A 13,903-nucleotide genomic window follows, 5' to 3' on the forward strand; every position below is an offset into this window, starting at 1 on the left:
CGTTACTCTGCTGGAGCCCGGCCTCTGAGCCAGGTGAGGAGAGAAGAGGAGGCAGGATGGGAAGATGGAGAGTGAAAGAGCCATGGGGTTGCCGCGCCCAGCAGTTGTAGTGGGGTACAGGGCAAGGAAGCCGGCGCATATGAGGGGAGTTTAAGGTGTGGGATGGGAAACAAAACTTCGTGCAGGCTGCAATCGCAACTGAGCAGGTTAATAGTTGCAAACTGCAAAAAATTCCTCCTTTTTGTTTTGAAAAATTTTAAGCAGATACGTTGAAAAAATGTGCAATGAACACTCATACTTTCTCTACTTAGAGACAATAAAAGATTTTGCTACATTTTTTTTCTCTCTCTGAATGTGTGTATTATACCCAAGGAATCTGCAAAAATAACTTCTAGAACTTATAAGTTTAGTAAGGTTGCAGGATACAAAATCAACAACAACAAAATCAATTGTATTTCTGTGTACTAACAAATGAGTGGAAACTTGAATTAAAAACACTACACCATTTACTCCAAAAAAATGAAATATTTAAATATTGAACTAACAAAGCATGTATAGCATTTGTATCCTGAAAAATACAAAATGTTAATGAAAGAAATCAAAGAAGACCCAAATAATCTTGGAGAGCCATCCCATGTCCATGGGTTGGAATCCTCAAACGTAGTAAAGACGTCAATTCTCCCTAAACTGCTCCAGGGGCCTAAAGCAATTTGTAATAAAGTCCCAGCAAGGTCTTTTGTAGACACAGACAAGCTTATTCTAAAATGTGTAAGGAAAGAGGAAGAACCTAGAAGAGGAAAAAATTTTGGAAGGAGAAGAAATTGGAGGCATCACTCCTCCCAATGTTTAGGTTCACACGCAGTCACAGTGGTCGAGACAGTGCAGCCCTGGGGAGGGACAGACACAGAGGTCAACGGAACGAAATAAGAATGCAGAGGGAGACCCACACAAGTGTGTGAAACTGAGATGTCAAAACTGCGCAAAAACAATTCTCTGGAGGAAAGCTGGCCTTTTCAACAAATGGTGCTGGACAGCTGGGTGTCCATAGCCCCCCAAACTGAAACTATGACCTAAACCTTGCCTTTTACAAAAATTAACTCAAAATGGATCATGATTTAAAAGTAAAATTGTAAAAGTATAAAACTTTTAGAAAAACCATAGGAGAAATCTTCAGAACCTAGACCTAACAGAAAAATTCTTAGACTTGACACCAAAAGGACAATCTGTTGAAGGAAAAATCAATAACTCAGACCTCGTCAAAATTAAAAATTTTGCTCTGCAAAAGACACTATTAAGGGGATGAAAAGAAAGGCTACAGAGGGAGAGGGGAAAATTGCAAATCACGTATCCAAGGATTTATGTCTAGAACATATAGAGACCTCTCAAAACTCAACATTTAAAAAAAATCCAGTTAGAAAATGAGCAAAAGACACAAACAGACATTTCACTAATAAGGATATACACGTGGCAAACGAGCACATTGAAAATGTTCAGCATCATTAGCCATTTGGGAAATGCAGATTAAAGCCACAATAAGATATTTCTCTGCACTTATCAGACGGCTAAGGCAAAAAATAGTGGTAACACCCAATAGCTGGTGAGGATGTGGGGAGACTGAGTCACTGTTACATTGCTGATGGGAATGTAAAGTGGTACATCCATTCTGGAAATGAGTCTGCGGTTTGTAACAAAACTAAAACAAAATGTACTCACCATACCACCCAGCAATTGCACCCTTGAGCATTTATCAACAAAAATTAAAACTTAAGTTCACAAAGAAACTTGTACACAGGGGCCGGCCCTGGGGCCAAGTGGTTAAGTTCTTATGCTCCGCTTCTGGGGCCCAGGGTTTTGCCGGTTCGGATCCTGAACACCGACATGGCACTGCTCACAAGGCCATGTTGAGGTGGCATCCCACGTGCCACAATTAGAAGGACTCACAGAGTGTACAGCTGTGTACTGGGGGATTTGGGAAGAAAAAACAGGAAAAAAAAAAAAGAAGATTGGCAACAGTTTTTAGCTCAGGTGCCAATCTTTAAAAAAAATAAAAAGAAACGTGTACACAAATGCTCATAGCAGCTTTATTCATAATAGCCCCAAATCAGAAGCTACCCAAGTGTTTTTCAATGAGTGACTGCTTGAACGAATGGTGGTGATTCATGCCATGGAATGTTATGCAACAATAAAAAATGAACTATTGATCCATGCAACAAATTGGATGAACTTAAAGGGAATCATGCTGAGTGAAAAAAATCCAGTCTCAAAAGGTTACATACTATATGATTCTATTTCCATGACATTCTTGAAATGACAAGATTATAGAGATGGAGAGCAGATTAGTGCTTGCAGGAGCTGGGGGTAGGGGGGAGGAGAGGATGAGTGTAGCTATGAAGGGATAGCCGGAGGGAAACTCGTGCTGACGGTGGAGCTAAATTTCTTGATTGGAGGTGATCATACAAAGCTACACATGTGATAAAATTGCTTCACACGCACAGCATACACACATACACAACTGAGTGCAGGAATGATTGGAGAAAGGTAAACCAGCTCTGGGTTGTACCAATGTCAATTTCCTGGTACTGATGCTGCACTTTAACTATGCGAGATGCTAACATGGGAGGAAGCCCGGAGAAAGGTGCGTGGAACCTCCCTGTCCTCTACTTTGCAACTTCATGTCAATCTATAATTATTTCAAAATTAAAAGTTTTGAAAAATTCAGTTGCAGATGTTTTGACCTGTTCTCTAAAAAAGCCACAAAATCAGGATCACACTTAAGAAAATTAATATAATCCCATAATAGCGAATAGCTGCTCCATAGTCAAATTTCCACAGTGGTCCACAAAGATGATTTTGATTTATAGTGATTGCTTCTGGTTTTGGTTGGTCTTCAAACTATATCTAATCCCGGTTCATAGATCTAGTTATTTGTTAGATCTCTTTAGCCTCCTTTCTTGTAAGAGTCTCTACACCTCTTTTTTCGTGACATTCACTTTTCCAAGTCCAAGCCAGCCTCCTGTCCCAGCCTGCCCCGGGTTGGTCTGGGTGGCTGCTCTCCGAGCCCTGTGCCTCCTGAGAACTGGAAGTGGAGGCTGTACCCTGACTCTCTCCAGTGACGTTTCCAGCGCGGTCCGTATGGAGCGCTTCCTGTTATGACCCCCAGGAGGGACCCATGTCAGGTAGTCCCATTATGAGAGAAGCCAGGCCTGAGTGCCCTGTGAGGAGCGACAGCCAAATTTCTCCATCAGAAATGTCAATGTTCCATTTGTGACCAGAGTTTGTAGGGAGACACTTGGGCACCGTGCCAATGCCCTGTGCCCCAAACACCAGTCACCCAGTGGTTCTGACACCCATTTATGATCCTCGCCTTAATAATTAGTATTGTCACACTGAGGGTTGCAAAATAGTGCTTTTCTCATCATAGGGCTCTTTCTCCTTTCAGTGTGCTATAAATCGTCATCCTTTTGAGAATTAGCTGGAGGGAAGGTGTCTTTGCCCCAATTTTTTAAATATTGAAAACAAAATTAAATGTACTGTTTTTGACACATCGACATGTTCCTGGTTAGAGATCAGTTCAAATGGGCTTGTGCTGACCAAAGATAGAAAAACTTATAATAATGGCAATAGAGTTAAAACCCCTCAAGTATGCTTATACGCATGAACTTGTCATGATACTAACAAACTAACATTGGGTGGTGCTGGCACACCGACTTGCTATTTGACAGTTGGTGAATAAAGGGGGAAAAGATCGAACATTTATCTTGTCTTGACTATACAAATAGTCCCTCAGGTGACCAAATCGTTGATGAGGGGAGGTTTTCTTCGTGGAAGTTTTCTAGCTGACGAGGGGAGCAGGACAGCTAGAATGAAAATAGCCTCATTTCGCGTGCCACAACGAACGGATGGATTTGGGCATCGTGCATACATCACAAAAATGCACCTTAGAACGAAAAGCCAGGGCCCTCTGTGTCCCAAAGGGCCTCTGCGTGTTAATCCCGCCCTCCCTCTTTACGTGCGGCCACCTCCACTTGCTCATCTTGCCAAACCGTGCCCGGGCCACCGGCCGCTGAGCGCACAGACAGCCGCATGTTTTCACACCCTCTGATCGGCACGCTCCATCCCCCACGACCCCGGGATGCCCTCCCTGAGGGCTCAGCATCTAACTCAGGTAGGGCTGTTTGGGTCCGTGGTTTTCAGTACCTCAGGCGAAGTGTCCAAGCCCCTTGGGTTCCGTGTTTGTGTGTCAAACTTGGGAGCTGCATCAAGCACTTCTGTGCATAGACCCCAGCTCTTAGCACCCCACGCCCTTTCTCTGAATCACGGTCAGGAGCAGTGTTGACGCGTGGGGGTGACGGGAGCGGGGAGCTTTCTGTGGTACCAGGCAGCAGATCCCAGCAACCTGGGAACCCCACCCCACAACATCTCTCTCCTCCACGACCAATTCAGAAATGTCGACAATTCAGAAGTGTTTCCTTCCCTGCGCTGGGCTGTTTCAAACTTTTCCTTTCCACCTCACTCCTGGTGGCTGGATATAATCACTAGCTCCACATGACAGGTATCAGAAGGGAAATGTGTGTAAGAGGGAGAGAGAATGTGGCCAGTCACTGAGGTGACAGAGTTTTCCCTCCTTAGAAAATCACAGTGACCCCACATATCTAATGAGATCCTGGAATGGGAGGGTCTTTGGAACCCAAAAGTGCACTCAGCCATGCATTCGCTTACTCGTTCATCTATTCACTCAATTCTCCTACTGCCTGGTGTTTATCAGACACGTAAAGTGAGTTGAACAGATCCTGCCCACCGAGAGTTTGCAGATTACCGGAGGAGAGAGACTTGAAAACTCAATTAGAGCTGTGTGGTAGGCGCTAAATATAGTTAGGAAAACACGGCGCCTGCACATCGTAGGAAGTTAGTAACTGCAGGAAGAGCTCAGGGAAATCTTGCCCAAGGAGTGAGAGCTGAGAGCATCGCGGACTCGGGTGGCGCAGCCAGCTGCAGGACCCAGCAAAGGGACAGGATGTCCTGCTGGCAAGTGAAGGGTTAGGGCAGAAGTTTGGAGAATCAGGCGTCGGATCCACCGCAGCTGGCTTATAACAGGGCGGGGACTGACAGCGAGCAGGGCGCGTGACAAGTGGGACTTGGGCCAGTCTGGGCCAGCCTCCAAACACTGTGTGGTGAAAGGAGTCTGAATTCTACCCCTTCCACCTGTACTGCCCTGTCACAAGCCACAGGCAGCTGTTGATCACTTGGAACGTGGCCCGTCCAAATTGAGATGAGCCACAAGTGTAAAATACACACCGGATTTTGAAGATTTAGTACAAAAAAAGAGTTTAAACCGCCTCATAACTAATTTTTATATTGATCGCATGTTCAAACAACATTTGGGATGTATTGGGTTAAAAAATGCTTTAATAAAATTCATTTCGGAAAGCGAGGGGGCGCGGCGGCGGCGGCGGCGGCGGCGGCGGCGGGCGCAGCGAGGCGGGCGGGCGGGCGTAGGGGCCGCCGTTGGGGCGGGTGAGCCGGCGGCTGACGCGGTGGCGCCCGGAGGGGGAACAAAGAGCGGCGGCTGAGTGCGGCGGGACTGGCATGGTGGTTCAACAGGGCGCACCTCGCTGCTCTCACAGGGAGGCGGCGGCGGCGCGCCCGCAGAGGCATGCCCAAAGACAAATACGAGCCCCCTGACCCTCGGAGGATGTACACAATTATGTCCTCTGAGGAAGCAGCAAATGGAAAGAAATCACATTGGGCAGAGCTTGAAATAAGTGGAAAAGTAAGAAGCTTAAGCTCATCTTTGTGATCACTAACTCACCTGACAGCTTTGCATCTGAGTGACAATTCCCTGTCCCGTATTCCTTCAGACATCGCCAAGCTTCACAATCTGGTGTATCTGGACCTGTCTTCTAATAAAATCCGGAGTTTACCGGCAGAACTCGGAAACATGGTATCACTCAGGGAACTCCATTTAAATAACCTGTTACGAGTTCTACCTTTTGAGCTGGGAAAACTGTTTCAGTTGCAGACTTTAGGCCTGAAAGGAAATCCACTTACCCAAGATATATTGAATCTCTATTTGGAACCAGATGGAACAAGAAGGCTATTGAACTATTTGCTTGATAATTTGGCAGTTTCAACAGAACAACCACCTCCAAGATCTTGGATTATGTTACAAGAACCAGACATAACAAGGCCTACTGCCTTGTTTTCTGTCATGTGCTACAATGTTCTTTGTGATAAATATGCGACCCGGCAGTTATACAGCTACTGTCCATCATGGGTGCTAAACTGGGACTACAGGAAAAAGGCCATTATTCAAGAAATCTTGAGCTGCAATGCTGATATCATAAGTCTTAAGGAGGTTGAAACAGAACAGTATTACAGTTTTTTTCTGGTAGAACTGAAAGAACATGACTATAATGGATTCTTTAGTCCTAAATCTAGAGCTACGACAATGTCAGAACAAGAAAGAAAACATGTTGATGGCTGTGCAATATTCTTCAAGACAGAAAAATTTACTTTGGTTCAGAAACACACTGTTGAATTTAATCAGCTAGCGATGGCAAATTCAGAAGGGTCTGAAGCTATGCTGAACAGAGTCATGAAAAAACATAGCATTGCAGTACTGCTAGAACTTCGAAAGGAATTGATTGAAATGTCATCTGGAAAGCCGCGTCTCGGAACAGAAAAACAACTGATTCTCGTGGCTAATGCTCATATGCATTGGGACCCTGAATACTCTGATGTGAAGTTGGTTCAGACAATGATGTTCCTCTCAGAAGTGAAGAACATTATTGACAAAGCCTCATGGAGCCTCCAGTCCAGTGTCTTGGGAGAGTTTGGAGCTATTCCACTGGTGTTGTGTGCAGATCTTAATTCTTTGCCAGACTCTGGTGTTGTAGAATATTTGAGCACTGGTGGAGTAGAAGCAAACCATAAAGACTTTAAGGAGCTGAGATATAATGAAAGTCTCACAAACTTCAGCTGCAGTGGGAAAAATGGGATGACCAATGGCAGGATCACGCATGGGTTCAAGTTAAAGAGTGCCTACGAGAGTGGCCTGATGCCCTACACGAACTACACCTTCGATTTCAAGGGTATAATTGACTACATCTTCTACTCTCAACCTCAACTGAACACTTTAAGCATCCTGGGACCTCTGAACCACCATTGGCTAGTTGAGAATAATATCAGTGGCGGCCCACACCCACTCATCCCCTCTGATCACTTCTCACTTTTTGCACAACTGGAGCTCTTACTGGCTTTCCTGCCCCAAGTAAACGGCATTCACCTTCCCAGCAGGAGGTAGTCAAGTACCTTCAGAGGACGACCTCAGTTTCATTTGTAAACTCATAAAAATCTGAATAGAGGGGAGTGAGGTATGGCCACTAGGGTTTTTTTTTTTTTCTTAATGGTAATTTGAGTTTTCAATCTGATTTTTTGATAAAGATATAGTATGAAAGCCAGGTGCTAGCAACAGACAAATACTGAGCCCAATATGCTTTATATACTGTTAGACAGGGATTGGTGTGTGTGCACCTCTCTTTAATTTGTTACAAGTGATTTTCCTGTTTCTTCTATTCAAATAATATTTTCATGCCTTGAAATAGGAAAATGTTTGAACAGCATACTGTCTTTGCACAGAAATCTGTAGCATTGCTTAACTGAGGCCAGTAGTACCATCCAGAGACCATGCTCCCATACTTGAATCTTCCCTTTGCAGACTTGTTTGTAAAATAAAGACTTTGAATTTAGCCTTTATGATTGTATATGATCCACAGAAGACCTGATTTATGAAATTTTGTACTAAAAAAATCAGATTTGGAAATGATTGTATTATAAACTAAGGCTAAGTTTTTTTACCTGTTTCATGTGTTGTAAAGGCCAGCTTGTAAAAGAAGCTGCAACAGACTTTCTCTACTGATGATTTGCACTGTTAGGGTTTTGTTAGCCCTTTTGTACTACTTTATTTTTAAATTGAGAACATTGCTCTTTAAATCTGTTTAAAGCTTAGGACATTTTCTTCAACCAGTGACAACTTATCCATGAAACCCTGTGTTGTCATGAAAACTATCTACAGGAGAGAGAAGCTGCACAGTGAAAGATCTGGGCATCTGTGGACTGAATGTAATGGCTGGTATATGTACATTCTGATATTTTTAAATCTTTAACTTTTAAGTTAAAACATTACAGCTGCTTAGGTACAGCTTCTTAACTCCTTTTTGAGGCGCTTCCTGTCCTATCTCCACTGTGCCTGCCTAAATTTGTTCTCACTGAGCACTGCCTGTGCGTGCAGAGAAAGTCTGTGCATCCTCTTTTAGATTTTTAAATACTGTTTAACGTTTGTGAGAATTTTGTGAAAATGCTTTTGTGTGAGCTGTGGCTCTTCCCGTTGTGAAGCACCGAAAGTCACATTTGGAACATGCTCCTAGGGTGGGTCCCTGGGTCTCTGCTCATCAGACGCAAGCACTGCTTCTTGGTGCCGTTGCACAGTGCTGTCTGTCGCCCAGAGCGCTACTATCATGTGAGCTCTTTTTGTTTTCCATGAATTCTTTAGTCTCCATGTTTTTTAAAATCATTCCTTTTTTTAAAAAAAGAAAGTGATTTTCCGTTTATGAAATAGTATAAAGGAGATGTATTTTCAAAACAGGTCCCCAAGACAATTCTTCAGATCATTTTTAAAGTGACTAAGTAATTTTAATATGTCGACCAAGATCAAGTTATATTCTGCCCTGTATTTTGCCCATAGTGCCATTAGTAGATTAGAGATCGAAGCCAGCTGCAACTTTGCAAAGTTAACTCATGTATATTTTGTTCTCATTCATTCATTCTTCTCTCAAAAATCAAATGAATTCAGAGGGAACTTGGTTTAACTGCTTTTGTTTCAACTGCAGGCAGGGGAGCAAAAGGATACCATGTGAGCATTAAACAAAAATTGTTGATTGTTAACAATTTTTATATAGAGAAGGAGTCATTTTGGATAATGACAAAATTTTATGAAAAATGTTTGGCACTTAAATATGCTTAATTTGTTTTTAAGAGAAAATTACATACTGTTTAAATTAAAAAAAAATCATTTCACCTGTTTCTTTTTACCATTTTAGAAAAATGCAGCCACCAAAAAATTGGAAATTACAGATGTGGCTTGCATAGGTGCCTTTGAGGGTGGGAGACAATCAAAGGTTGGAGAGGAGGGGTGCAGGTGAGGCTGGGTCTGGGAGTAATGCAGAGTGGAGGGTACAGCTGCACACAGGGATGGGCAGGAGGCCCGTCAATAATGGTTGAGGGGAGAAATGACTCAGACTAAAGGAAAAGTTATGAGAAGCAGGAAGGCCAGGCCTGGGGACTGATGAGGAAATAACACTACTACTCTTTGTCAAGCCCTGGTAAGCACTTTGTATAAATTAACTACAGTTAAGCCCAGGTAAGCACTTTATATAAACTGATCAGTGCTATTTTTATCCTTTTTACATACAGTGTTGGAACTGTTGGCCTAGGATTCAAATGACCCTTCCAAGGCGGCCCAGAGCTAAGCCTTACACTCTGGCCAGCCCAAGGCCCAAGGCCCGGCTCTCGTCCTCCGCGAATCTGCTGGGGCTGGAGCCTTAGGGTGATGGAGGAGCCCAATGTGACTCTCTGCTCTCTGGCTTTCTTGTCACAGCAGAGGATCTCAGAATCCCAGAAGATGAAGCAGGAGAAGGGCAGGCTGCAAGCAGAATTCAGAGCGCTTTGGGGTCCCACCTTGTTGGCCTTAGAAACACGGGCCTGGAGGCTCCTCCCTGGGGACGGAGGCGTGATGCAGGAAGAGCTGTAGCCCGGAGGCAGTGGATGTTCAGGGGGTACCCAGAACACAGTGGCGTGAGCTGAGACCGCTGTTTTACAGAAGAGACTCAGGCCACACTGGGCAGGGCCGATTCTGACGTACGTCCGGCTCTCTCGGGAGGACCCTCAGGGTCTTCTTAGCCTTGATAAATGGATGTTCTCAGCCAAGTTTGGGATCACAGGGGAGATGGTTTGCCTGGCACCTCTCTGCATGCGAGGCGTGTCCACATGTGTGTACACCTGATGGACAGGGTCCCTCTCTCAGGGCACATCCTGACCCACCACCCAGGGTTCAGGGTGCTGTGCCGTGGGCCAGGGTTGAAGGAACCCACCCGTTCCCTCTTCAGCCAACCAGCCTGTTGGTGAGGACATGCCCCTCCTGCCTCCAGGTCCTTCTATGGTCTGGAGGTTTAGTAACCCTGGAGTCATCAGATGGGAGGAGTTGCGGGTGCCCTTGGCTGCCCCACCAAGTGTGGCTTGGTTGAAACCTGGAAGCAGCACCTAGGCTGTGTCTCTGGAGCAGGGGTTGGCAAACTATGGACTGCGCTCCATATCTGGCCCAGGCCCTTCTGTTTCTGTAAATAATAGTCATGCCCATCTGTTCACATATTGTCTGTGGCCGCATTCCACACTGTAAAACAGAACTGAGTACAGTCATGCGCCCCACAATCACGTCTTGGTCAACAACAGACCGCATATACTATGGAGGTCCCGTGAGATCAGTACCATAGAGCCCGGGTGTGGAGCAGGCTACACCGTCCAGGTTTGCCTAGTACACTCTGCGACGTCCACACAACAATGAAATTGACTAACGACGCATTTCTCAGAATGTACTCTTGTCATTAAGCGACACATGACTGTAGTTGCAACGAAGATCAGATGGCTCAGAAAGCCAAAATGCTTTACTATCTGGCCCTTTCCAGAAAATGTTCGCCGGCCCCTGCCGGTCTCCTGCACAGAAGAGTAGACGCATTTCTCTCACCTAGACCACCGGTTCTCAGTTGGGGGGATTTTGCCAGCCTGGGGACATCTGGCAGTGCCTGGAGATGTTTCTGGTCATCATAACTAGGGGTAGGAGGCTGCAGGTACTGGCATTTGGTGGGTCAAGGCCAGGGATGCTGCTCAACATCCTATAGCACATAGGCCAGCCCTGCGACTGAGAACTGTCCAGCCCTGTATGTCAACAGTACTGAGCTGGAGAGCCTGCCTGGACCTCGGCACCAGCTCTCCTCCCCAGAGGCCTGAGAAAGACGTTTTCTAAGCTTGTTTACCCTGTACCTCCTGAGAATAATCAGGAGACAACAGAAGGTCCTGTCCTCAGCCAGGGCGTGCCCCCAAGGTGCTATCAGCGCCCTGCTCCCCATGACCCACAAGAGCAGGGGCACCAGCCAAGCAGACCGTGAGCAGCCGCTCCCCTGGGACCTTTGCCCACGCTGGTTCTTGGGTGCGCCCCCCTCATTCTACCCTCTGCAGAGCATCTGGGGCCTTCTCAGTATAATTCAGACGCCACTCTCACCAGTTCAGCACAACTGCCCGAGACACAAGCAACTTTAATCCCCCACTCCAGCCTCCAGCGGCACCTAATTGGACAAGGAGCATCTCCTTTCTGTGCCGTGCATGGCCCACCCTCCTCCTCACCCACAGGCACCACTCCATGGGAATGCGTGTCCCTTCTGTCTTTAGTTCAAGCTAAGCGTGTCCTGGGGTGCCTGGGGCCCTGGAGCAGCAGGCTCCTTCTCTGCCCCTCTCTCCCTCTCCCTCTCCCAGCCCTGGGCCCCCACAGCACAGAAATACATGGCCTCATCCTCAGGCCGCAGCTCGGAGATGCTCAAATACCCTGTGTTCTTGGCCAAGTCTTTGGATCCAGAGAAGCGAGGGGGGATCCTGGGGCCCTGGCTCTTGTCTGAATGGGAGAAATATCTCAGCAAGAATCGTGGAGGGTGGCCAGGCCTCTGCTGGTACCAGTAGATGCTGTAAAGGCTGACATCATGGTCGCTGCTCAAGGTGCAGGCCAGGCGGACTGTGGTTCCAAGGGATGAGGACACAGATGGTGGCTGATTCAGCACCAGCTGAGGGCCACAACCTGGGGACACAGAAGCATGTGGGCCCCCAGGGCAGGGGGGCAGGGAAGGGGCGGGGGCTGCAAGCTCTGGGGTGTTCTCACCTGCGCGGTGGGTGAGGAGCACCATCAGGACAGTAGCCCAGGACATGGTGCAGACAGCGGTGCTCTGCCTCACACTGCCTGCGCTGCCCGGGCTCCTGGGGCCCTCGAGGGGCTGGGCCAGCATCCTCCTCCAGCCTCCCAGGGGTGGGGCCATCACACCCCCACTTCCGGCCACCACCATCCCGAACCTTCTTGGGTTTGCAGCGTCGGTTAGGGGAACGGCCCCTTGGCGGCCCTTGCGGTCCTTGCCTTGGCCCCATGGAAGCGTTCTGGCAGGAAGCACCTGCTGGAAGCTCGCGGACCAGTGCCCAGGAGGCCAGCCTGCAGGCTTAGGTCCCTGAGGGGGAGTGACCTCAACATCCCCCAAGGAAGCCGAGCCCTGCAGAAATAAGGTTCCTGTCCAAACTTACATGCTTGATGAGCCGGGAAGAAAGAACATGTCCTCAGGTGGTGACAACACCTGTCCTGTGCAGCCGGAAATGTTGGGGCCCTGGGGTGAGGGGGACACTGTCCCCTCCCACACTGCTGGCACTCCCAACCTCCAAACCTCGCCCATTTCTCTCCTATAATGAAGTGGGAGTGGCTCACGGCTTCCGACAGAGAAGCACCAGGACGGACCTGGGGGCCCATGTGGGGCCCAGGGCAGGTGAGGGCAGAGGTGCAGCAGCCTCCCCATCAGGCTCCCAGTCCTCCTGACCACTCCTCTTCACGAGGGTCTCCCCTGGGGTCCGGGGTGGTGGAGTCGGTGAGCACCCGTCCTCCGCCCTCTGCTGGGCCAGACCCCGCGCCATCAGAGGTTCTGTTTGCCCCGTCCCCACCCTGCATGAGTTGGCCCCATCACCAAGCTCTTCCGGAGGCCCAGCCACTCTGCTTGGTGCTGCCCACGCAGCTGTGCAGGTTGTGCAGCTGGAGGCTCTCAGGATGCTCCTATGAAGACTCACATATTGGTCAGGCTTCTCCGGAGAAACGGAACCACCGGGATGTGTAGACAGAGGGAGAGATTTATTGTGAGGAATTGGCTCACATGATTACGGAGACTAAGTCCCATGATCTGCTGTTGAAGATGTCCTGCCCATGATTGTGGGGGAAGGGGGGGCATGTGGCCAGTGGGCAGCCCCTTCTCCCTTCCTGCCCTGGAATAGGATTATCTTCACTTGGGCTGGGAGCTCTTTGGGTCCCCAGTATCAGTATGACCCAAAGGTCTTTTAGCACAGACACCAGCAGAAGCCAGCGGGCAGTGTGTTAGCCCCATGGGGCGACTGAGTCACAGCCTGTGTTCTTCCACTTCTGCCCTGGACATCACTGCAGGTGTGGGTCACCTTGCAGCCTGTCTGGGATTAAAGATGTGTTTTCATCTCAGTGGCTGGTTCCACTCATGCCTTATGAGCAGAACAGCAGCTCAGAGGACCCAACCCCCTAAAGCAACTCTCCTTTTTTTTCACCTCGACTCAGAAGGAAGCCTTGCCTTAGAGCCCCTGGCAGCTGAGGGCCCACTTCACCCCCTGGGCTTCCCTCTAGAGGACCCAGGAAAGCCAGTGGTAGTTCAGTCTGAGTCCAAAGGCCTGAGCACTGAGGTAGCTGATGGTGCAAACCCCAGTTTAAGGGTAGGAGAGGACCCAGGGCCCAGCCCAGCAGGCAGACAGGCAGGAAAAGGGGCCAATCTCTTCTTCCTCCACCTGTTTGCTCTATTCAGGCCCTGGATGGATTGGAGGATGCCCGCCCACATTGGGGAGGGCCAGCATCTTTACTGAGTCCACCAGTTCACATGCTATGCTCATCCAAAGACACCCTCCCAGAGACATCCAGAAATAGTGTTTAATCTGGGCACCCTGTGTTCCATCAAGTTGACACGTAAAATTAACCATCACAGTCTGTCATCCCTTCTAGCCTCATCACATTCTAGAACTTTCTCAGCAAAGCACA

At 47.9% G+C, this 13,903-nt stretch overlaps 2 protein-coding genes across 2 annotated transcripts; one reads left to right on the plus strand and one right to left on the minus strand.

Moving 5' to 3' along the window:
• Nucleotides 1–5,495: 5,495 nt before the first annotated feature.
• Nucleotides 5,496–7,670, plus strand: LOC123287606 (CCR4-NOT transcription complex subunit 6-like). The gene is made up of 2 exons (XM_070506566.1): nucleotides 5,496–5,770; nucleotides 5,859–7,670. Exon 2 carries the CDS (start codon nucleotides 5,939–5,941, stop codon nucleotides 7,301–7,303), a length of 1,365 nt encoding a protein of 454 aa, XP_070362667.1. The 5' UTR covers nucleotides 5,496–5,770; nucleotides 5,859–5,938; the 3' UTR covers nucleotides 7,304–7,670.
• Nucleotides 7,671–11,495: 3,825 nt separating this feature from the next.
• Nucleotides 11,496–12,161, minus strand: LOC123287607 (immunoglobulin iota chain-like). Its single transcript, XM_044775045.2, has 2 exons — nucleotides 11,981–12,161; nucleotides 11,496–11,899 (listed from the first exon to the last, which is right to left on the minus strand). The coding sequence occupies exons 1-2, from the start codon at nucleotides 12,159–12,161 to the stop codon at nucleotides 11,496–11,498; spliced, it is 585 nt and encodes a 194-aa protein (XP_044630980.2).
• Nucleotides 12,162–13,903: the final 1,742 nt, after the last annotated feature.

This window comes from Equus asinus, chromosome 3 (assembly GCF_041296235.1).
Source record: "Equus asinus isolate D_3611 breed Donkey chromosome 3, EquAss-T2T_v2, whole genome shotgun sequence".
NCBI lineage: Eukaryota > Metazoa > Chordata > Mammalia > Perissodactyla > Equidae > Equus > Equus asinus.

Excerpts from the sequence above, each read along its gene's own strand:
- LOC123287607 (XM_044775045.2), bottom strand. The coding sequence starts at position 12,161 with ATGGTGGTGGCCGGAAGTGGGGGTGTGATGGCCCCACCCCTGGGAGGC. Across the intron at positions 11,900-11,980 it reads GCTCCTCACCCACCGCGCAG|GTTGTGGCCCTCAGCTGGTG; the intron begins GTGAGAACACCC and ends CTGTGTCCCCAG.
- LOC123287606 (XM_070506566.1), top strand. The coding sequence starts at position 5,939 with ATGGTATCACTCAGGGAACTCCATTTAAATAACCTGTTACGAGTTCTA.